General features: G+C 50.4%; 1 protein-coding gene across 16 annotated transcripts in view; it reads right to left on the reverse strand.

Moving 5' to 3' along the window:
* Window positions 1-356: 356 nt before the first annotated feature.
* The window catches only part of LOC105494330 (regulator of G protein signaling 6), a 626,815-nt gene continuing 602,589 nt past the window's right edge, over window positions 357-24,582 (reverse strand). For 9 of the 16 annotated variants that reach the window (XM_071099934.1, XM_071099926.1, XM_071099930.1 and 6 more), the window contains one exon: window positions 357-4,421. In XM_071099934.1, coding sequence (XP_070956035.1) covers window positions 4,371-4,421 — 51 coding nt within the window. In that variant the 3' untranslated portion in view covers window positions 357-4,370. Of the gene's footprint in view, window positions 4,422-13,427; window positions 13,495-24,582 lie in introns of all 16 variants that reach the window. The other 7 variants (XR_011625760.1, XM_071099923.1, XM_071099919.1 and 4 more) reach the window with 3 other exon arrangements.

Consider the following 24,582-nt stretch of genomic DNA (forward strand, 5'->3'; position numbering starts at 1 on the left):
GGGTGTCAGAGCAGCCATAGGGTTTTATACCTGAGTACAGACAGTGGGGCCTGGAGAACCCCCCAGTCAAGGAGACCCTGGCAGAGTCAGGGACTTTGGCCTTCTGGTGACACCACTGTCCCTACCTAACAGAATGAGTCCAATGCCCCAGAGCTCTGGCTTTTCTGTGCTGCTTGGCAGCCTGGTTGGGAGAAGGAAACAGACGTGTGTGTGTGTGTGTGTGTGTGTGTGTGTGTGTGTGTGTATGTGTGAGATAATGGGGAAGGATGGGGTGTGCGGAGAGGTGTTCGATTTTTCTAGAGGCACATTCTGCCCAACAAACCCCCAAACCAAGGAGCCACACAGAGTTAGCTGGATTGAAGTGGGTTCAAGTCATTTATTTTTAGACCGTACCAGCATGTTTGGTTCTGGGGTCCAATCCCCAAATTCCAGAAAAATAAACTAATGAGAACCACATGCACTAAGAGGAGGCCATTCCGACGTGTCCGTGATCATGCGGTGAGTGGGCTTAGAGTATAGAACAGGGGTCCCCGGTGTGGAGCAGGGCCTTCCCTCCCCAGATAGCTGACAGCAGCTGGCTCTGAGCCCTCATCGGGGCTGGGGAGAGGGCCGAGCCCTGGTCATTTGGACCCTGTCGCCACATAGACCCGGGCCCCTTATTGCTACATTTGCTACTTTGCTACTTTATGGCCCCTGGGTCTAGCCCAGGGGATGCCTTATCACTGGGTGGTACTAATGAGTAGGTTGCTGGCATCTGCTGTTGCTATGGTTACACGAGCACAGGCCTGTCTTCAGAGGGTCCCATGGTGAGTTATTAGTGATTCATTTGGCCACTATTCAACTTATCCCATGGTCTTTGCTACATATTCAACTTGGGCAGCTCCTTTTCGAGGCTGGTGGTGCATTATCTCCCCCCGAGCCCAGAGCTTCCCAGCTCCTGGACCTTGCAGCAACACCTCCCTCCAATACATTTTGCAGAGCCCAAAGGAGGAGAGCCCTCAATCCTTTCCCTCTTCTGGGAAGGCTTTCCTGGTGGCGGTTTTTGAAGCTCATGTATTTGGAGCAGAACAGGAGGGATGCATTTTAGGAAAAACATCACCTTCCGTAATCACCAAGGGAGCCAGTAGGGTGGCAGGCTCCCGGCTCAGCGTCCTGTTGGTGAGGTAGTTAGAACATCCCAGGAATCCTGCCAGGGAAGAAGCCCCTGAAGCATGTCCCCATGTGTTCAGCTAGTCCAAGCTGCAACTCAGAGTCGCAAGAGGTCCCTCCCAGGGTGCTGGCCGGGGCCCCCTCACGGCCACTCAGCGGCGGTGAGCCTGGAGCGCAGGTCCGGCTGACTGCACTGGCAGTTGGGCCTTGCTTTGTTCCTGGGGTATAGCAACACCTTCCCAGGAGAACAAAGCTGACACATCACTTTCTGGAAGGGCAGGAGGCTCCTCCCAAGAGAGTTCCTGCTGCTTAGGTCAGGCCATCTGGTTGTGGCTGGACATTTATATGTGCCAACCTACAAGCTTTCTTCTTCCCATGTAGGGAAAGGTTATTTTAGTCAGATGCCAGTGCCTGGTGCCTTGTGTATCTAACCCGATGGGTGGCTGGTCACTTGCTGCAGCTGCCCTGATTCTGTGGCTGTGGGGCTGCTAAGATGTGGCTGGAGAGCGCTTTTCCTCTTAGGGAGGAGTCCTAGGCCCAGAGACCACACCCATTCAGGGAGGCTAAGGCAGCTTCTAGCGGGCAGGACAGGGTAGGGGAACCTGCTTTGCTACAGAATTGCCTGCAAACATCTAATCTAGCCTGAATTTTTGGCTGTGTAGACCAGGCCAATCGGGAACGGGCCAAGAACAGATCTTCCAAATGTACTTACATGACCAAGGTCTGTGTGGTAGATGGACTTTGGATAGGCAGCCTCATTCCACTCCCTTCTTGCAAGCCTCTGGCTTGATCTACTGGGGAACACGGGTGCCTTAGCTGCGGGGTGGTGTGAGAGGGTTATTGTTCTGGGTTTGAGTCCATCTGAAGTCTCCTTAGCTCCGTTGTGCTTACTGCCCCTCCCCTCTGGATGTCCCCAGAAGTGCCTGTAAGCCTGCAGCCAGCTCTATCTCAGGGCCAGAGACCACCCGGCTCTGGGCAGATCCTCTGGGGATCTCCAGGGAGACACCAGTCAGAAGAAGGGGGCGCAGAAGGAATGGCCAAGAAGCCAACCCTGCCCGGTCTGCAGCCTAGCTTAGAATGCCCCTGCACCACGGGGAGAAGCAGGGGGCAGCCAAGCCCCTTGCCCAGGATAACTGAGGGCACTGAGGTGCCTGCTGTTTGGGAACACCCTTTGCCCTATTCCTGGGGGTCAGCACAGCCTGGGGATCCTTGGGCAAGGCTGCAAATGAACTTAGACTACAATTTTGTTCTGAAACAGGAGGTTTATACAAAGAGAAAGGGGTTGAAAGGGGCCTGTCAAAAGACCCCATAATGGGGCTTCATGTCATTCATGCACTCATCAAGTGGTTACTGCCTCCAAAGTACCAGCCTCTGTGCTGAGCATGTGGTGTCCAGCAAGAATTGCCACGTCTGGAGACACTGAGGACTCCACATCTGTCATCTCTCCAGTTTCCACTGTGCCTCCGAGAGAGGGAAACTGGGGCATGGCCATCAAGAACTCACAAGGATACAACATAAGGAAGACTCCTAATGCCTGTGGCGGCACTGCTGTGAGGGACAGAAGGCTGGTGCCCTGGGGACAGGGCTGTGTGGAAGCAGACATAGACAGGACTCGGAGGTGGTGGGGTGGAAGGATGGGTCATCGGGGAGCACCCAGGAGGCCGGGTCTGCAAATAAGCAAGCATCTGAGCCTTCGGTCACCGGCTGGTGAATTTGGCTACATGAGAAAAGAAATACCAGTGATCGCTTTATTGCTTCTATGTTTTTTGTTTATATGCTCCCACGAGAGAATTTTTTACCTATGGCCAAAAATAGATCAAAGGAATGGATAGTCATAGCAAGTGGGGGAGTGAATGTCTGGATTCAAAAACAGGTTACTTAGTACAGCTCTGTCTGTGGGCTCATGGGTGTCACAATAATAATGACAATGATGATAGTATTAGTTTGCTAAGCACCTACTACGTATCAGGCACCTGACTCGGTGCTTTACATACATTACCTCACAGCCAGGTTGGCAAACGGTCATTTTGACACACACACAGAGGGAATACAGGTGGATCTTTTGCAGATTTTTGCATTTCCCCTAGGCGACCGGTTTAGAGGGGTGCTTTGGCTGGCCCTTCAGATAAAGACTGGGAGGAGAACCCTGCGGCCTGGCCTGGTCCCTTCGCAGCATACTCTGCTCCAGCTTCACACACACAGGAGACTTGACCCAGCAAAGTTCTCACCATGCCTGTCAGGACACTACCACGTGGGGGCTGCCAGCCCTCTAGTCCAGCCACCTCCTGGGCTGGGGACCCTCCCAGCTCCCACCTGGGGCTGCCAGAGGGGAGAATCCCAATGGCCCCTGAGTTCATGGCCATGTTTTATTTTGAGTAAAACATGAGGGAATAAATCAAGGAGCAAGGGGGCAAACCAGAATAAATTATGAAATAATTTTCTAAAAGATGGTCAGCCGAATTCCCGCAGCTGTGAAACAAGCTCTGTCATCTACACCAGTGCTTCCGTGAACGCTGGACCCTTGAGACATGTGATGGGACCTGAGGGCAGCCACCAGGCTGGCGGGGACCTCTCCGAACGCTGATCTCAAAGAGGGTGGAAAGAACTTGAGGTGGGGCAATCCATGAGGTTGCTTTCTCGCTGAAGACGTGATTTGGACATTTGACGTGAAAGCGGTGCCTGGTGCTGGCGGTGACACTCGGGTGGCCACAGAGATGTGAGGGATGACAGGCGGCGATGGGGATGTAGTGGCTGTAACTATGGGAGGTGCCAGGGAGGTGATGAAAATACTGGATGTGCTCTTGGTCCACTCATTCCTCTTGAATTTGCCAGAAGGTGTGACCCCACAGATAGCAGGGGAGTGAGGATAATAATAGAATCTTAAGTGGTAGTCGTGACAGGAACCCCACGACGTGTTCTCCCCTGAATGAGCTGGGATCAGGGCCTCTCAGCGAGTGGAGTGTTGGAATACAACTGTACAAAGAAGAGAGGGGCTGTGAACAGGAGCCTCCGCTGGGCCCAGCCCAGGCTCTGTGGACTCTTTCTTTCTGGTCTCCCCGTTCACCCACCGAGTCTCCCCACCATCGCCCTTCGTTGCCCTCACTCTTTCTCCTTCACAGTGACCAAGTCTCCCCGTAAGGAAACTCTGTCTGCAGATGTGGAGCGCCGCCGCCTGCCCGTGGGGTCCGCGGGCCCGGGCCCTGGACCTGCGGTGGGAACGGTCAGGAGGACTGCATCAGGCCCGTGAGGCGCTTGCCCGCCAGCGACTTTCCCTGCAGAGAGACAGCGACAGAGAGGCACGCACAGGCGCGCGCACACACACACACAGGGACAGAGACAGAGAGCCAGACAGGTGAATTAATTGTTGCATGAGCCATGGAGGCCAAACGACCAACCAACCCGACTGACTACCTTGATATTTGATCTCTAGGTATACGGGAGCCTTAACTTGGGACAGCTGGAGAAACCAGGGCTCCAGGGAAGGTTCAGGGAGTCCTGGAGGGTCCCCTTATGAGGGTGTGTTGCTGGGACTCTTTTTGGGGTGTGGGAAGTTTACTTACCAAACACCAGGTATTTAAACCTTCAGGTAGAGCAATTTTTAATGCTGGTGGGCTGCCCTGAAATTGATTTTGTTCACGTGGGGAGGAAAAGGTGGACTGGGGCATACTGAGGTCAGGGACGGGGGCTTGATTCAAATAGAGGGTGGCTAACGATCTGGCTGACTAGAAGCTAATGAATTAACTAGTCTTAAGAAGGCACAGTCCTGTTTGGAATGCAGGGTAGACACAAAGACCTTGAGTCCTCTTGATGACCAGTTCTGGGACTGTGAAAGTGGGGGGCATTTGCTGGGGCTCAGAGCCACTGTAGGTCCCAGGGCAGTGCACTCCTGCTGTCTCCTATGTTCTTGGCTTCCCGTCTGTGGCACCTAGGGGCAGAGTTTGATGACCCCATACCAGGAAAGCCTACAAGCCCTCCAACTATATCCATGTGGCAGTTCTTCTCAAAAACTAAAATAATGAACTGGATCATGAGGCCTGGTGCATCAGCCATAGAGGTGCCAGGAGAGTCCCATTGTCCATGTGCCCTGAGAGGTGGCGGAGAAGCCCCTGATCTAGGAGGGGAGTTGTGACTGGGCACCAGGAGGAAGGTGAGGGGGATGAGTGAGGGTCCGTCGCTTTGCTTATTGCCCTTACATAGTGTGTGCCCGTTCTTCAGCTCACCCTCTTTAGAAATCCATGTCATTGCACAGGGTTTTAGAGGAGAGTGTGGCTGGACCTAGGCAGATTGATCACTGTGTCTGGGAAAGCACTCCAAACCCATCCTATTATTGACAGCGGGTCAGCGACACCACTGCCATCTGTGAAGGGCAGCACATGAGAGCTCGTCAGCATGGGCTGCAGTGTTTGGCCGTGAGATTGCAGGGGCCAGCGATTCCTCGTGTTCATTTCCAAGTGGGGTGTGAGGGCTCATCTTGTTTACTGGGCTTGGCTGCGTATAAGCTAGATGTAATTAAAAAAATTGATCAGGTTTGTGAACCCTGGTAGGGTCCTCAATAAACCTGCTGATTGATGAATTGATGGATAACGGGTTTATCTAATAAACGAACACCACGGGCTGTGGATTTGCTGGATACAGGACAATGTGGCATCTGGCTTAGATCTCCATGAAGGGGCATGGCCAGCCTGACTTTGAGAATTCTGGTGCTATAGATGGGAGTTTGTCCAGAAATGAAATTGCCCTCAGGAGCTGTCAGAAAGTCTGCCTTTCCCTACCTTTCCTTGACCTTTTTTCTCCCCATTTCTTTCACTCCCCATTTTCACTAGTGAGACAAAACTTTTCATTTTTTTCTCCCCATCTTAAAACACACATACACACACACACACACACACACACACACACACACACACACACTCACACACACGTCTACAAAAATTTCCCCATCAGCAACCTTATCTGAATCTTCAAATACACTCAACTTAGGCTGCAGCAGGATACATTTATACTCGGCTAAGGAGTTTTTAATCAGATTTTGTAAAAATCCGAGAGCGTTATGGTGTCAGACTTTGAAAAATCACTAAGACAGAATGGCTACTCCTTTGTCTAGACCAGGTTAGGTATAACAATAGCTCTTAGAAGGCAGAGGGTGACCTTCAAGGGCTCCCCCAGCCCCGGGTTCTGTGGCACACACCCAGCTGTGACTCTCGAGTGCCCTTTCTTACATAGAGTGTGAGGCATTTGTCACTTGGGAGTGTGTCTTCCCAGTGCAGGCCCGAAGGCAGGAAGGATGGGGGCGTGGGGCATCCTCTCTGGGGAAACATGGGGCTGCTGAGTCTAGGGGACTCCTTGTGTGAGCTCTTACAAACCTCCCCTACCCCCTGTTACCCATGTCCATCCCTACCCTATGAAAGGCACAAAGGAAGTTTGTTTTCCTCTTAGGTGCTGCTTATTGCTGTGATAACGACCACACACCAGTATCGGCTCCTCCTCCTCCTCCCATCCCTCCTCCACCAGGGCCACAAATCACACAATGTGTACCCAAAAATATATGTTCTGAGTTTGCTATCCACAGCGTTTGGGGCTCTCATTTAGCTGGTGAATGGGGGAAAAAAATCACTCAAGCTGCTGAATAAGAGTCTGTTGCCAATGTGTACATTCAAAGCCCAGAGACAAAGGAGGTGAGGTTTACCAGTTGCCCAAACCTACACTGCAGCTTCATTCTTATTAGCAAGGTTATTTTGGCTGGAGAGGGGACTGTGGGTTGAGGGAGGTTGGAGATTCTATTTCTGGAGGATTATGTGTCTATTTGTTTTAGGTGAATTTGGCCCTGAGGCTTCCTCACCCTCAACCCTTCCCCGTTCTACAGAATGGGCTGGGCTGGGCTTGAAGGCGCTAATTAATCTTTTTCTGCCTAAATCCTGGAGCGCAGCCTCACAGCTCTGACTCCAAGGACCTATGGCCAGTCTGTCACTGCCCACTCCTTCGCTTCCCCCAACTGCTTTTATTTCCCAGGATTTCAGGGTAGGATGGTGCAGCTGACCAGCTTAGGGGCCACCCTTGGGATTGTTCCCAACCTCTCAGCAACCCAGGCGGTGCTGTTTGGCATTTTCGTCTCCCTCTCTCCACTCCTGCTTTCGCGCATTTACCAAATGCCAGCTCTGCTGCTAAAGATGGAGGTCATGAGGGTTCAGGTCGGCTGGAGAAGCAGCTCAGCCCAGCTGCAATCTACCCGCTGCCCAGCGCCCTCCCGGGTGAGTGAGGGCAGGCTCAGGCTGGAAGGCGGTTAATCATGCAGGATGCAGGCATGGCTAGATGCCTGGCCCTGGGCTTTGGGGAAGAAATACTGCAATCACACTTGCTCTGCAGCTGCTTCCCTTCTGAAGAGCTGAGGCTCCTGTAGTTTTCAGTGATCAAAGTAAAATCTGATAGTAGAGGCTACCTGTGTTCAGAGATGAGCTGCCCCAAAGTGCATGCCCCTCTAGGCTTGCAGGACGCTCCTGAGGAGCCCGCTCTGCCCAGAGAGAGGGGAGCTCCTGCCTGTGCCCTCCAGGGCACTACGCCCCTCTCTTTACGCTCATCCCTGCCTCCAGTTTGGATGATCCTGAAGGAACCACTTTGGAAGGGGAATGGTAATTCTGCCTGCCCGTGTCTGGCATTTGCATAGTTACAGAGGAAGCAGTTTTTTTTCAGGGTGTGAATGTGTAATGTTCCTCAGTGCTGGTCAGTTGGGAATGGATCATGGTGCCAGGAAACTGCAGCCAGCTCAGCCCGAGGCCTTGGCGTAGCTGAGCGAAGCAGCTGAGGATGGTTGAAAATGCTATTAGCAGGCAGCCTTTGTCCAAGTGAAAAAATATACAGTGATTAAGAACTGAGCTGCAGAAGGTACATTCCAGAGACATCAAAGCTTTGCATACCGACAAAGTGCTTTTCACCTTTGAGACATTTGGCAAAGTGTAATCCAATAGATTTTGGGATCCTTCAATTTCATGGACCATGGGCTCAGTGCTGGGTTCACTAACACCCACGCATTCAATTCCCACCCTCCACTCTGATTAATCATTTCAGCTCTGTGGCCATCCTGGTGGCTAGGAGCCTGGAAGAAGGTGGTCATGAAATCCTTTGTTTCTGAAAGGAAACACACAAAAGGAATGGCCCCCTTTTGTGCAGTGAGAAAAATCAACATGCTGCTTGACATGCTGTGGCTCTGTGCATTGCACTTCCACATATTAATCAACAAAGCATGCATTATCTGGGTTACCAAGAGCTTTTGCCACTTACTTACCTGGGAGACTGATGCTAAACTCTTTCTTTGGCTGGGAGGAGGGCTGTGGCTCAGAGAGTAGCCCTGGGGGTCAGATTGGAGCATACTGGGGGACAGCAGAGCCAAGCACTAGCGGCTCAGGGAGGACCTTTTTCAATGCTAAGAGAGTAAAGACATCTGAGCTTCTGATGAGATTTTTTTGCTCATCTGCTCAGATGAACTAAGACCAAAGTTACAGATCTCAAGTCTGCCAAATCAAAATCCAGGCTATTATGGGGGAAAGAAATCAACCACAGTTGCCCGTGGGGGAGAAGGATGAAATTGATTGGAAAGGGACATGCAGGAGCCTTCTAGGGTGAGGGGGTATGCGTTACACGGGTGCATACACTTGTCAAATTCATTGAGCCATATACTTCAGATCTGTTCATTTTACCATATATAATTATATCTCAAAAGAAAAAAAATTAGGGAAAAAAAAAGTCCCAGCTATGACGTCTACTCCTTACTCTTCTTCAGTTGCTGGGCCCATCCCTGGGTTTGGAGAAATTCAATGCTTCCCCTCTCCAGTATGGGAGGAACCTGGATTCCTCTGTTAGGGGAATTCGAACTTCCAACAGAACTAAAGTGGAGCACTATTTCTAGCCTCCATTGATGCAAACGGATCCCTTTGGTGTGACATACAGGCATTTTTCATCCCTACTCATGAAAAATGGTGTTTTGTTGAATACAGCTCACCAAGCAACCTTAGCAGGCAAGAAGTGGAGGCCCCAGGGATGAGTCATGCTCTCAAGGAGCCTGAAGGTCACCTTTGAATAGACGGTGCTCAAGTTCATAAAGGATGTATATGTGTGGAATTAGAGGCCTGGGGTGGGGTTGGGGGAGACTTGCTGAGGACAAGGGTCAGGAACCCAAGAGACAGGTGGAAAGGTAAGGGATCCTGGCTTGGGTTCAGCAGGATGGGAGAAACCAAAGGCCTGCCTGACTTCATCGGGTGACTCCTGGAAGGTTGTTGCCCTGGTGCTCCTTCTCCACTGAGCAAAGCAAAAGAAATGATTTTAAAAGGGAATGCAAAGAATTCTGTGGCATCTTCTTCCTCAATGATGTCTAAAACTGGGGAGAGAGAGTGCGAGCAGTCTGAGATGTCTGAGAAACGCTTACAGGGAATGGTGGGAAAATCCACACTTAACATAGAATAACTTCAAAACACTTTTAAAATTCTCTGTTTCTTATCACCCTCTATTCAACTCTGTGGAACAAGGTGGGGCAGATGAAATGGAAAAACCAGGCTATGGAACCTGTTATGATTCCTCCACAACAGAGGTAGGTCAGAGCAGCATGGGAAGGAAGAGGCCATTCCTCTCTTTCTCACCCTTCTGCAGTGAGGAGGGGCAGGAGCCTGTGGCTGACCCATTCCTGGGGTCTGTGTTACTTGTAGGGCCTTGGTAAGCTTCCTGATCTCTCTCAGGGGCTGAAGGGCATTTTATATGGTTTTAAAATATTCTTTTTATTTGACCCTTTTAAAATAGGAAGCTATATCACAAACATAAAACAATACCCCAATTTTTTAAAAAAGTCAAGGGATAGATGAAAAGTGAATTAATCAAAAAAGAGAGGTTCACTGGTTGAAGAATTAATAAATGGTACATTCATGAATACTTAAAACTGAACCTGTTTAAAAAATAAGAAAATTTGATCGAAATAAACATAACGGATTTTTTTCTTGCAACAGCCCCCTATCTTATGTACAGTGGTATAAACACTCAGGCTCTGCCTGGTAAACAGTGGGGATAGGGGATGTACCCAGCAGTCATGTCACCTGAAATAAATTCCCACAGAATGTCACCAGAACCACTAGTAGGCTCAGACACCTTACTCTATCTATTGGTGATATGGTTTGGCTCTGGGTCTGCACCCAAATCTCACCTTGAATTGTAATCCCTATAATCCCCATATGTTAAGGGCAGAAACCCGTGGGAGGTGATTGGATCCTGTGGGTGGTTTTCCCCATGCTGTTCTTGTGATAGGGAGTGAGTTTTCATGAGATCCGATGGTTTTGTAAGTGTTCATACACACTCGCTCTCTCTTGTCTGCTGCCATGTAAGACTTGTCTGCTTCCCTTTCCACCGTGATTGTAAGTTTCCTGAGGCTTCCCCAGCCATGTGGAACTGTGAGTCAATTGAACTTCTTTTCATTAGAAATTACCCAGTCTCAGGTGTTTCTTTACAGTAATGTGAAAATAGACTAATATAATTGGCAACTACCAGTGCTTTAGAAAAATTTTAAAGTTTTTGAATTTACAAAAGAAGAGTTGCCAGTTCTCCTATCTGGATTAAATGTAAAAGGACCCACCTATCCCCTGCTCTCCCATGGGCCTGTCTGATGGAATGGCATGGGTAGCTCATGTACCCTCCCTCCTCAAGTGCCTTGCTCTTCAAATCACCCAGGCCTTGACAGTGGCATGGTGGGAATGGTCCCCCACTAGAAACACAGGTAGCTGTGAGGACAGTTACTAACAGTCACCTACTGGTGGACCATTGAGCAACTATTGTGTATCAAGCATGCGAGGCATTTTACAAATACCCGCACGTATGTCCACAACATGCTTGCAAGTTAGGCATTCCTATAAACTCCACTAAATGAATGAGGAAACGGACTCAAACAGAGCTTGAGTAACTTGCCTGGGAGTGCACGGCTAGTCAATGGCAGAGCTGAGTTGGTGGGCCTTCACGACCCATGCCCCTCTTACTTTGCACGTGACTGTCACTCTCAAGGAAGGAGGCAGATGGAAATACTCAGGGATGAAGGAGTCCCCTGTGCCCATCCGCACTGGGCAACCTCTCTGGGCAATGCAGGGTGATTTTCTTAACTTCCCTGAGAAAAGAACTTAAGCTCTTGAGCATGCTTGAACACATCTCAGGCAGGTTCTACCCTGCGAAGGGGCTTCCCCTCATTCCATTTGGGAATCCTGAGAAAGGAGGTGCCATCTGCTGGTGGACAAGCCTGGCAAAAGGGGCTTTTGGTTACTGCAGAGCCAGGGCGCAGGTTACCATGGCTTGGTGCATGTAGATTTCAGGCGGTGGCTGCTGGACACGCCAGGTGAAGCCACCATTCTGTGTGTGGCCCTGTGTTACTGATGCTGATGCCTCTAGGAACACACATGGCAAATGCCCCAGGGAGGACAGAAGCAGGTGTGATGTTTCCCTTTCTAAGGTGGGACAGGCAGGGTGGCCTTACTCTAATGAGAACCAACCCCACTTCAAATCATTCTAGGCCATTCTAATTCGGGGTGCCCAGCCAGGTGGGGGAAGCCCTCTCTGCTGGTGGTCCTGGCACCTCTGACCCTGGCCCCACCATGCTCATCACTTACTTCTGCCTGTCAGTTTTGCTGAGTGATGGGGGACCTTTCTCCATGGTCCCCCAGCTGTGCAGAGACAAATCCGGAGCTGGGCAGGGACGGTGGGAGAGAAAAGGACTCAGCAGCTGAGCCCTACATGAGTGGCAGAATGCCAGGCCCGGACTCCCCGGTCTTGCGTCCAAGTTGTGCATTTCCATTTTTCCTGCTTGTCTGCATCCCTGTGTGGTGGAAATGCCCCCTTTTCATACTAGCTCTCTCTTCTCTCCCTCCTCTCCCTCCTCTCATCTGACTGAGCAACCTGCTGCTCTTTCTACTCTCAGCTTGCAGGAAACTCTTGGTGGCTTCAGGAGTGGAATAGGGGGCCATTCTGCCTATAAGGCCTCTCGGTGGCATGCCTTCCTGTGACCCACTTAATGCCCGCCTGTTCCTCTTCTCCTCCTCCTTCCCAAATGGACTCTGGCATCTAAGCTCTGCTTCACTCCAAATTAGGCAAAGACCAAAAGGCTCTAGGAAACAGGGACATGGCTGTGTTGCTATTGGCAACAAGTTGATGCTACTTTTTTCCAACTAGGAAATTCAAATAACTCTTGACTATGACTGTGGGAGACAGTGAAGCTGGAGCTTAGTTACTTGATATTGTGGACAAAGCGGCAAGAGAAAGTTATTTGCTTGGCAGTATGTGATTCTCCTGAGGATCTATGAAGACTCTGACTCTATCTTCCTAAGGACACTTATCATCTCTTGCAAATGTGTTCACCCAAAACATGTACTTGTGTTGGGGTCCTTGGTTTAGCCAGCTGAAAAGGCAGAGCCTAGAATTGCTGACCTCTTATCCCCCCACAAAAGCAAAACACTTCGTTGAATGTCCATGTCCATTTGGATGCAGATGCAAAGAGGGCCGACTCATTTCTCTTTCTTCTCCACTATCAGGAATGCAGTTCAGCAGGCACTTATCAGACATGCATTCCTAACCCGAAAAAGTACAGCAGGGAACAGACTAAGCAGCGTTTCCAGGAGATACCTGGACAGAAACTTAGGTCATTGGAATTCTTAGCTACAGAGAACCTTATTTCCCCACAGGCTCTTTTCATGTATTGCTGAGATGCTTTTGGTCTCCATGGGACAGGGGATGGGCGGTTTCCCAGCTTTCTTCTCCCCTGATGGTGTAGTGTGTAGAAATGTGAGATTGCTATATTTCCTGCAGGCTTTGGCCCCGGGCCCATAGAGGAAGAGTTATGGAAGCTTTCACCAGGAAATGAAACCTAAGGATGCTGCTATTTGATTTAGAAGCATCTTCAAAGGTAGTGGGTATTCCCTGTTCTGCTAGGGAATGGGACCAGGAGAAGAGAGTTACTGGGTCAGTACCTAAGGATGTTATCTGCACATGGCCTCTGGGACAAGGGACTCATCTCATCATCATTTCTGGACCCCTCAGCTCCTTGTTTCTTAGGAGAGAAAAACTATGGGTACAAAAAATGGGCAGAAAAAACAGAGACACCAAGAAATGGGTGCTGCCAACTGTCCCTGGAACCGGGGCATGAGAACAGGAGTGGCGGGCAGAGACGAGGTCATGGACAAACAGATCATCTCTTTTGGATTTTGGACCACCTTCTGTGCAGAAGGATCCCACAGGTTAGAGAGCGTGCGAACGCCGGGATCACTCACCCACTGCTGGAAGGAAGCCACCTCGGGGGTGAAACGCAGCGGCCATTCTGACTCTGCGCCAGCAGCACTAGGCAATTGTGTTTTTAGGAAGGGAAGTGAAGAATAACTTATCCAGCTGAAACTGTGAAGACCTGTGGCTTTAGAGGAGCCCCTGCCCAGACACACACACAGCTGCAGAGGGCATGCAATCCATGCGACAGACACACTTGCAGGTTTGCAGCTTATGGTTATATGCATACCATACACTGAACACGGAGGCGAACATCAGGCAGGCAGCACATGCACCTGTGTCTACACCTGTGCACATGTGCATACACCTGTGCATGCGTTCATGTGCATGTTTAGACCACAGGCACTTACAGAAGCATCTCATGCAAGGTGCAGAGGCAATCGCTTGTTTGGCTGTGGAGTTTTATATCAGCTCCTAAGATGCCACTCTGACAAATACTGCAAACTTAAAGCATTCACCTTAAAATACATGTATAGAAACGGAGTTCTCCCCCATGAAAAAACCATTTATTGACCTCAGTGGAAATAACTTCTCCACTTCTGTTTCTGTTGGTACTACAGGCAGTAGGAGTGCGAACCCCAGGGGTCCGGTTTATCAAGGAATTTCAAATCATCCCCTGCCACGTGCTTCTGACTCCTCCACTACCTAGCTTTGGAATAAGTGATTAAAAATAGAAACTGTTTCTCGGACTGATGGAGCAACTGGACTTGTTGAGGTTGCATTGCTCAGGGTGGCTCCAGGCAAGCAGACAGCTGAGAGGTGAGTGTTTCTGTCACGTGGAGGGCTACATTTGGAGGAGTGGATTTCATCTTCTTATCATGGGTAGACCCATTCCTCATCCTGTCTGGTAGCGGGAGGCATCTTTGGGTCCTGCACCTCAGCAGGGTGCCAAATGCCAGATCCCCACAACACGTGCACCATTTGCCTGGTGGCCCTCCCCACTTCCCAGCACCTCACAGGCTGACAAGCCCCCCAGCTCCCACAGCTTCCTGGGAAGTGCTTAGGGGCCCCAGGAAATCAACCACAGAACAGAAGCTGGCCTTCTGGGCACCACAGTCCCTTCATTTCCAGGAAATGCAGAAAAACTAACTCTCTGAGTTGACTTTAAAAATAAGCCAACAATAATAGCTGCCATTTATTGAGTGGTTACCATGAGCTGATCTCTGTAATAAATGCACTTTGTACAGACTGTCATATAGGAGATACCCATGTACCCACCCTCAACCACAAAATACATATAATGATGTCTATCTTGCAGAATATTGTTGGAAATTAAATAGGTGCAGAGCTAAATATGAACTGCAAATAATATCATAATGATGAAACTAATTCTAAGAACTATACCTGTTAAGCACACGCACTGCACACAGTGTGCTAAGGATGTTATGCATTTTACTCTTAATTATGTACTCTTATCTCCGTTTTATGGATGAGGAAACTGAGGCTTAGAGAAGCTGTGCAATTCAAACAGCTAAGTGATGGAGCTGAAGTAGAACCAAAGTCCACCCCAGGCAAAGCCAGCATGACACAGTACAACACTATGAGTGTGAGCTCCTAATAAATGGCAGCTCTTGCTATCACATCCTCACTGAATGCCAACATCTACCCTGTGCAGTGGGCTTTGTTGTACCCATCGGACACGCAAGTGACTTGCGTTGTATAATGTCGTATAATGTATAATGACAGGGTCGTATAAAGTCAGGTGGAGAAAAAGGGATTCAGCTGGAGTTGCCTGTCTCGAACTTAGCTTGCTTCTCTGCATTTTGGTGGGTACTAAAGGGACATTGTTCTCAAGGGGTCACACAAGCAGGTCACCTTCAGTAGTGGATGGGAATGCAGTTGGGGGAAATGTCCCTGCCAGGTTTTTGACATGTAACTCCAGGTGGCTGGTGCTGCTCAGTCACAGTCCAGCTCCTTGCTCTTTTGAGACACAGGTAGTGAGGTAACTGGCTACCTGCGGGGTAAAAGGCAGTCTGGCTGGTGCGGGCCTGTCAGCCACGAGCAGCCAATCGGGGGCCTCTCAGAAACACAGTCCTGCTGGAGCAAGATGCACTTCACTATGTGGTCATCTGTGCAGTCCCCAGGGAATATAGAAATGAGGGGAACCTGGATGAATCTGCTGAAGGGTGGGTCACGGGGCTCACACACACAACCCACACTCCTTGATAGTCCTTCTCATGAAGTCCTACAGCTCTGATAACTATTCAAGAAAGCTACAAGCTGGGCACAGTGGCTCACACCTGTAACTCCACACTTTGGAAGGCCGAGGTGGGCAGATCACTTGAGGCCAGGAGTTCGAGACTAGCCTGGCCAACATGGTGAAACTCCGTCTCTACTAGGAGTACAAAAATTAGCTGAATGTGATGGTGCAGGCCTGTAATTCCAGCTACTCAGGAGGCTGAGGCAGGAGAATCGCTTAAACCTGGGAGGTGGAGGTTGCAGTGAGCTGAGATCGTGCCACTGCACTCAGCCTGGGCAACAAAGTGAGGCTCTGTCTCAAAAACAAACAAACAAACAAAAAAACCCCACCAAAAACCAAACCAAATCAAAACAACAACAAAAAGAAAGCAAGCAAGCCATGATTAAAGGCTAGCCAAGAATGAGATGTGAAGCTGAATCATTACCAAGGAAACCTCCACCAGGTGTAAGATCACCGGATCGTGATGACTCACGAAGGCTAGTGATTGTCTCCGTTAATTATTTAGCATTATGGATGCCTCAGAACCTTCCAGTATTAACCAGGACAGAGCATGTATCAGAATTCCCCCACTACTTTTGCTGCAGATTACAAGGTTGGGTTGAGTGTTGTCTTGGATGCTCCATCTCCATTTCCCAGTGTAATGTGCTATGATGTTAAGGCCAGGCTTTCGGTCCTTGCTTGACAGTCTGCCTTTTCCTATTAGGCATGGGGGCTCAGATGCACTTGGTGCTTGGTGCAAACGAAAAAGGCCAGGGGCATGGTGTGGAATGGTTCTCCAGCCCTGTCACTAAGTACAGGTCCGCTCTGCCTCCCTGCCCTCCTTCTCCCCCACCTCTTATACCCAGGCACCAACTGCGCCTGATAGAGTTTTAATGGAGTATCTGAGAGAACATAGTAGCAATCAACCCTGACTGGGCTTTCTTTAGCTGTAAAAAGTGTCTTATTAAAACTTTGCTGACTTTACCAGGATCGCCATGTTTAATGAGAGGCCTCAAAGAATTTGAAAGCAAAAGATGAACAGAGGAAAAAAGTCACAAGCTGTAATCACCATAATTACACAATCCCACGATGAGTTGAAAGCAGCCCTGGTGAAGCCCAAGAGAGGAGGGAGAGTCCTTGGCAATCGGGGTGGTTCTTAGGACAGCTGGAAAGAATGTGACATGGGAACCCTTCCCTTTCCCTGAGCTAGGCTGAGGACAAGTCCCCTCGGCAGCGCCCCAGAGGAGGGAAGCCAGGGTGGGGGCACAGTTTCTCCTCAGTCTGAGACCTCTGGGGGTATGCCCTGCTCTTGGCCAGGCTGAGGTGGATTTTTGTTTTTTTGCGGGGGGGATGGAGTTTTGCTCTGTCGCCCAGGCTGGAGTGAGGTGGTACAAGCTTGACTTACTGCAACCTCCACCTCCCTGGTTCTAGTGATTCTCCTGCCTCAGCCTCCTGAGTAGCTGGGACTACAGGCATGCACCACCATACCCGGCTCGTTTTTGTAGTTTTAGTAGACACGGGGTTTCACCATGCTGGCCAGGCTGGTCTTGAACTCTTGACCTCAGGTGATCTGCCTGTCTCAGCCTCCCAAAGTGCTGGGATTACAGATGTGAGCCACCATGCCCGGCCAGCTGAGGTGTTTTTGATGTCAGCTCATTTTCCTGGAATCTGGAACTGGCATTGGGTAAAAGGCAAGTGACTTTATGATCCTTTTTGCTTTCAACACAACACCCTTTCCGGATGGGAACTATGACAGGACGAGCTTTCTTCAACCTCAGGCCAGGACATCCCACGCACATGGCCACCCTGGCTGTGCTGGGGCTCACTGCACGATGGCCGCCAGTGCCCTGTGCCAGCGAGTGCCTATGTCCTCCACTTGCTGACCTCCTTTCAGACATTCAGGGGAAGAGAGCCCTGTTGCCCAGAGCCCAGCTGCTGTGGCAGCAAATGACAAAAAAAAAAAAAAAAAAAAAAAAAGGCAAGGATGACATGTGAAGGGCAGTAATTCACCTTCCTGACAGTTTCTCTTGCTTTGAGTGTGTCATCCTGTGGCTTTTTCTCCCTCAAGGTAGAATCTAGTCTGAGTCTTTTGGATCCCTCTCCTCCGAGCTCAGCAAACTCCCTCCCTATAATTCATTCTCCTTTTCCACGACTTATTTATAAACCACAGAATGAAATGCAGTCAGGTCCATTTAACAAGTATTTGGGGTAGCATAGAATTCCGGTTGCAAAAGATCATGGGATCCGCTGTAGAAACCTACTCTGCACTGTCCTTGGCCATTCAGCTTCTAAACGCCTAGGCAGGGAGCTCGTTGCCCTTGGAGGGGACATAGTCTATTGTTGGAATATTTTGTTATTGTTAGAATGTTTTTAATATCTTCTTTCTATCTTCTAGCCATTTGTTCTAGCCTTGCTCTCTGGAGCAATCCAGAAATGTCCACTCTTGAAGACAAATGCAAAGAGAGCTCAGGTGGCCGTCAAGTGTGCTGGAAGGCTAGACATTTTTACTCCAGCCTCTTCCGACATGGCTTCCAGGGTCACCTTCTCTCTCTAGGTTCTTCTCTCTGAATTGTCTCTAGATGTTAAAGTTGCAGATAATGTGGGGGCTTAGAACCAAGACTTCATATTGCTTAGAGCAACAAAAAGCAATGGAACACTTTTCCTTTCTCTGACCATCCCACTTTTGTTACAGAGCCTAAAGCTGCCTTTGGAAAGCAGCTGCCTTCTGCACTTGCTTACACGAGGCTTGGAGTCAATTACAACCCAAGAACTTTTTTTTTTTTTTTTTTTTTTTTTTCCCCACTTGATTTTTAGGAAAGGCTACAAATGCCATCCTGTAGTTGGGAAACCGAATTAAAAAAAAAAACACACACACAAATATGATCTGGTAAAATGCTATCTGTTTTTGACCCATCATCCTGCAGGAAATGCTTTCCAAATATAATTCCGTTATCTACCAGATGAGCCACACTTTGCAGGTCTGGATCTTTGAGTGTGGTTGGAATGTTTGTCTCTTCATCCAAGTCATCAAAAAGGATATTGGATGGGCCATGGCTGAACCCTTGTGGCCCCCTCAAAGACTGCCTTTCCAGAGGACGTAGACGGATTAATACACCCTCTCACCTGCCATGAAGGTGCTGAATATACTCACTTCACCTACCTAGGGGCAAACAGGGAAGTGGAGGTGAGCAGGGGGAGGGAGGAAGGAATGGACTTTGCTTTCAACCTTATTGTGCTGCTAACAGGCCACATATGAGTATTTTCTGAGTGGGGAATGTATTTTTTAAGGTTACCCTTCTACGGTAAGCCAGACTGCCATGGCGGGGGGGGTGTGTGGAGAGAATCTGCCAAATATTACACCAACGAAGCCCATTCCCATTTGTGGCCATGGTGCTGTTGCTCAGGCTGAGAGGATGTGGCCATGATTGGGGGCATGGAAGAACCGCTGGTGGCTCCATGCTTCCAACCCCGTCTCACCTTCCCACGCATTGGGAAGCCACTAAGCAAACACCCAAGGGTCTTTCTCTCATCCACCTTTGAGCAAACATGACAAAACTAAACGTCCCACTGCTCTCAGTCCTTCTAAGCACCCCTCCCCGCCCGCTACAGTGTCCCATTTAGCCACACTGCAGGAGGACATTTTGTTTTTGTTTTTTTTTTTTGAGACAGAGTCTCGCTCTGTCGCCCAGGCTGGAGTGCAGTGGCGGGATCTCAGCTCACTGCAAGCTCTGCCTCTGGGGTTCACACCAATCTCCTGCCTTAGCCTCCTGAGTAGCTGGGACTACAGGCACCTGCCACCACGCCAGGTTAATTTTTCGTACTTTTAGTAGAGATGGGGTTTCACTGTATTAGCCAGGATGGTCTTGATCTCCTGACCTCGTGATCTGCCCGCCTCAGCCTCCCAAAGTGCTGGGAATACAGGCGTGAGCCACCGCACCTGGCCGGGAGGGCAACATCTTACAGGTTATTCCTACCTATGGACAGGTATCCTGGCCTCCTTCCAAAATGCCACGCTTTCCTAATAACTCAAACCAGGGACACTCATTCACTATTTTATAAAGGCGAAGCATCCCCAGTTGCTTCCACCAGGAGTTCGTTTTGGGGGGACTTCCATGGTGGCGGGTTGTGGGGGGTTCTTACTTCTTAGCCTGTGAGGTTCTCAGATTTGAAGCTCTCTGACTTCTCTTTGAACTTTCCAGTCTGGACCACAGGCAGAGTTGGGTCTCCTCTCCTTGACCTTGACATTGGCAGTGCTGTCCCCTTGTCAGACACCTGCCATTGGATGCTCTCTCTCTGGGCCCTTCTGCTGCAGTGCCGCTGCTCCCTGGACAGGACTGAGGCAGACTCTGTCCTAGGCAGAGGCAGGCATCCTGTCTTCTAAGTGGTCGGCCTTCCCGCTGTTTATCCTGTGGGGGGCCCTGCACTCCACTCTCTGCCTTCTCACCAGGCAGGTGGGAGCCCACACAGTTCCCATGTGGCTGCGCGAGGATGGCACTGGGGTCTGACTGCACAAGTGACAAGCAGCATGCCAAAACCCCACAACCCCATCAGCCGCTCGTAAAGCGAGAACGCCTTTCCTGAGAGGGGGTGGGAGGAAGGCACCGCCATGGAGAACGCCTGCAGGTCACCTCCCAAAATAGATCCCTGCTTGGCATCCACACACTTTGCCCCCAGCCTGCCTTGCTAGAGACTGGCAGGGTACGCGATTTGGATCTGAATCAGTGGCTGTAAACACACAGCTGTGTCTTTCTGCCTCAGAGGATTTGATTTTCACTTGACTGCTTGGCACATTGGGGTCTGGGGAAGGCAGGAGAGGGCCTGGGCGGGGGGCGAGGGAGGGCCGGCCAGGGAGAGCCAGGAGCAGCTGCCCCCACCGGGCCCTGATTGCCCCACATGTCCATAAGGTGAGTCACTAGTGGGGTTTTTCTCCAAGCGGGCACTCCGTGGGGAGGGCATTTTGGCTGCTTTTGGCGGACAGGTTGGACCATCAGCGGGAACAGCTGGGGGTTCCTCCTTCCAAGGGAAATGTCGGGGTCTAGCGCCCAGTGTCTCAAAACTGACAACCAACTTGTGGCCCTTTTTGATAAAAGTCTCAAGACTCCTTCCTGTCAACCCCATGAGGAGCCACTTTGTCACTGTCTTCTCTGCACCCACCAGCCATGCTGAGCCTGTTGTTTTACATTTTATAGTTTATAAAAAATACTTTTATATTTTCATTTTCCAGCTACAAAACTATAACAGTAAATACGCTTTTCCTAATTTCACACAGAGCCAAGATAAAAAGCGAAGCATAGAGGAGTTGTAACCTGGTCTTAACCACAGACTTCACCACTGGTTGTAAACAGGATAACACTGTCTCTCATACTCTTATTTCCCATCTCTAAAAGAGGACAGTGACAAGCTGATCCGGGGTTCCCCAGGGAACCGGAAAGCCTGGTAGCAGGTGAGCAGCAGAGTGTGCTGAGATTCCCAAGTGCTCACATTTCATCCCTTTCTATACCCATCGGGCCCCTGAGACCCCACAGTGCATGCAGTGATGTGGCAACACCGACCCTGGTATCCACCTTTCTGTCCAGCTGACCCCACCTGACACACACACAACTGGGCATCCAAACCAGAAGGGCGGGGACTGCAGAACTAGCAAGCCTGAAGGGTGTAGGGCACTCACCCTGTTCTCTGTGAGTCCTCCCTGACCCTCCAGCGACTCACCATGGATGAGTGAACCCTGAATAACTGAGCAGGGCCTATGGTGTAGGTGTGGGGAGCTCAGGGCACTCAGTTCTCCTGCCAGTGCATGTCCAGGCTTTGTAAATACACCCAACTCAACGCTATCCACGGTTTATTTCCCAGCTTCACAGGCTGGCAGGCACTTCTGAATCAGGTAACTAACTGGGCAGGAAGGCAGCTCCTCTCCCATTCTAAGGAATGAGTCACATAACTCAGAAATCTCAGGACAGAGGGAAGCACAGACCCGGAGAACACCCCTAGCTGGAAGGGACCATTGAGATGACCTAGTCCAGGTCACTTCAGAGGAGAAAACCAGGGCTCAGAGAGGGCTAGTGATTTGCTTGAGGTCACATAGCTAGCAAGCTGAGGCTGGAAGCAGGAGCCAGTCTGCAGGGGGGCTGCTGAGGTGTCTCAGAGTCCCAGGACATGCACTTGCTGCTCGAGAGAGGCAGGTTTCCGTGCTTTCCTTCCCAAACACTTCGATGGAAGTCTCCCTCCAGCTCTAGCCGGGGCCAGGGTTTCACTGCAGCTGGATCTCAGCGCTCTGAGATGGGAGAGGCTGGCACTAACGTTTGTGACCCAGTGGTCCCAAAGGAGTCCAAGGACTGTTTGCAATAAAAACTAACCCTTTGGAAAGATTTTTAGCCAACTGGCCTTTGCCAGAGGCATGGAAAGATTTCAACTGAGGTCAAAGCCCTCTGGGGACTCTGCTGAGTCTAGGTATTTGGGAACTCATTCCACCAGGGTGCAAGGCTGTTCCCCATGAAACCTGGAGGAGGAGGGGAAACAGCATTGTCCTCCCGGGGGCAGGAGCTGCTCCTGCTGCTTGGCTGACTGCCCTGGTTGTCTGCCTTCTCCCTCCCCTGCCAAGAGCCTCAGCCCTCCACTTCCGGTCAGCACCTGGGCCTGGAGCTGGGGGTTTCTCTCTGCAGAGCTGCCTGGAGCCGGGTGGTTGAGTTGTTGACTTCTTGGCTCTCATTAGCTCTCCTTGGCTTTTGGCAGGGGAAGGAAGAGGGGGAGGGAAGGAGGGGGCGAGGGAGGCTGAGTGGCAGCTGGCTCCCAGAGCTTCCCGCTCCCCATCTGACTTGCCTGCTGCATTCCTTGGCAGGCAGGACAGGAAAGCCTGTCGCAGAGATGCCACCCATCACGTGCCAAGCCTTCTGCAGCTTCCGGCCCTTCCTGCTGCAATTCCAAGGAGCACCTTGGCAAAGCTAAACTTCGATGCTCTCTTAGGAGGTGGATGAACGCCTGGTCCTCCTCTCCCCTCTCCTCCGTAGCCTCCAGTGCTTGCTCTGGCACCAGCAACCCCATTTTCTATCTTTGGAGCCCAAGGCTGGAGCTGATGAAGCTCTTAAGAGGGCAGGTGAGGTTTCAACTGAGTGCCCAAAGGTACCCAGGGCGGCCGACACCAGCCTCACTTGGGGTTGCCATTTTCTCCTAACTTCAGTGCTATCACCCTCTGTGGCTTTTTCTGTGGAACTAGACATGAGGAGCAAAGGACTTTCTCCAGCTTCTCCTCTCCAGGTTGGAGTTCTCACCAGATGGCTTCAGCCAGTATCTCAAAAAAGGAGCTGCTCCTGTGGCTTAGCTAAGTGCCCCATTTCCTCTCTCCCCCTCTCCCTGCCACGCATGCTCCTGGTCCTCTGTGTCAGAGCCAGGCCGTCTGTGGTGAGGCCCCCACCCCACTGTGGTAGACTCTGTGGAAGCTGAAGGAACAAGCACACTTAAGAGAGAGCAGGGGGTCGGGCGTGGTGGTTCACGCCTGTAATCCTAGCACTTTGGGAGGCCGAGGCAGGTGGATCACTTGAGGTCAGGAGTTTGAGACCAGCCTGACCAATATGGTGAAATCCCGTCTCTACTAAAAGTACAAAAATTCGCTGGGCGTGGTGGCGCGTGCCTGTAATCCCAGCTACTCAGGAGGCTGAGGCAGGAGAATTGCTTTAACCCAGGAGGCGGAGGTTGCAGTGAGCCAACATTGCGCCACTGCACTCCAACCTGGGAGAGTGAGACTCTGTATCAAGAAGCAGTGGGAGGGTGAACGTTTTAGCTCTGGCCACCTTCATGCTCCCATTGTCCTCTGTCAACTGCAAAACCAGGAAGACAGCAGAGAGTGGCAGGCTGGTCATCACCAAGCAACAGGAAAGAGCCTTCAGTGAGAGAAGGCACCTCCTCTCCTTGGTCAGTAACGATTGAGACTTCCCATCAAAGAATCTGAAGAAGAGCTGGAAGGTGAAGCAAAGGCAACCCACAGTGACTAGCCAGAGTTCTCCTACTGTGGTTTTCATATGTGACAGCCACTGTGAGAGGAAGCTTCCCTGTGAGCAGGATTAGGCAGAGACAGGCTCCAAATCATATGACCTGAGGCCATGTATGGGGTGCCCTGGAGAAGCTGCTATGTGTTATAGCTCTTTCTGAAACTGAGGCTCCTTGGACAAGGGCGGTCATGTACAGTGGTGTGGGTTATTCACTGCACAAGGGCAGGTGAGGATCAACAGGGGCTGAAACCCAGCCTGTGTTTTGCCTGGCCAGCTGGGCGTCTGTGGGGCTGGGCCTACCAGAGGGAGTCTTGTTTTCCATTTTGGATGAACGTGCATTGTAGGCTAGTTGCATCCTGCTGTGGACTTTAGTCATGTTTAGTTCAGAACCTGGGCCTACCTTATCAAATAAGCAGGGTTTGTGGTCTCAGTCTGCAAAATGACAGAATGCTTAGTACAGCATCCCCAGACATTTGCTTTGTATAGCCAAGTCCTGAGTGACCTGGAATGAAGCTTGCATTGGAAACAGAAGCTCACACAGCACTTTCTCTATTGACTGGGGAGTGCCAGGCCCCTTTGGCACCCAGACTAACATGGCCCTAAAAGCTTCCATGAACCATATTAAATGTCTCCTTAGGATCTCATGGAAAAGGGGGCATGTGTGGTCCTAACAGATAATCCCTCTATGTCATGGCATGACATAAGACTTGGAAAGAACAATTTGTTTTTTCCAAGTGCTTCTCTTCTACCAAGAAAAGAAAGGACATTGGCATGTTCTGGGGAGAAATTCTGAATTCACATTCAGTCTTGACAAGCCTCCAGCTGAATGAGCTATCCAATCACCTGGATCAACTTTTTTTTTTTTTTTGCCATCAATTAATCCTAAATGGCAATTGGCCTCATGTCTTTGGTCCTTGGTCCGTGAGCTGCCCCGCTTCACTCCCCAATTTCCATTATTAGCCCCATGACGTGGGTCATGTTCCA

This window comes from Macaca nemestrina, chromosome 7, assembly GCF_043159975.1.
Source record: "Macaca nemestrina isolate mMacNem1 chromosome 7, mMacNem.hap1, whole genome shotgun sequence".
Taxonomy (NCBI): Eukaryota; Metazoa; Chordata; class Mammalia; order Primates; family Cercopithecidae; genus Macaca; species Macaca nemestrina.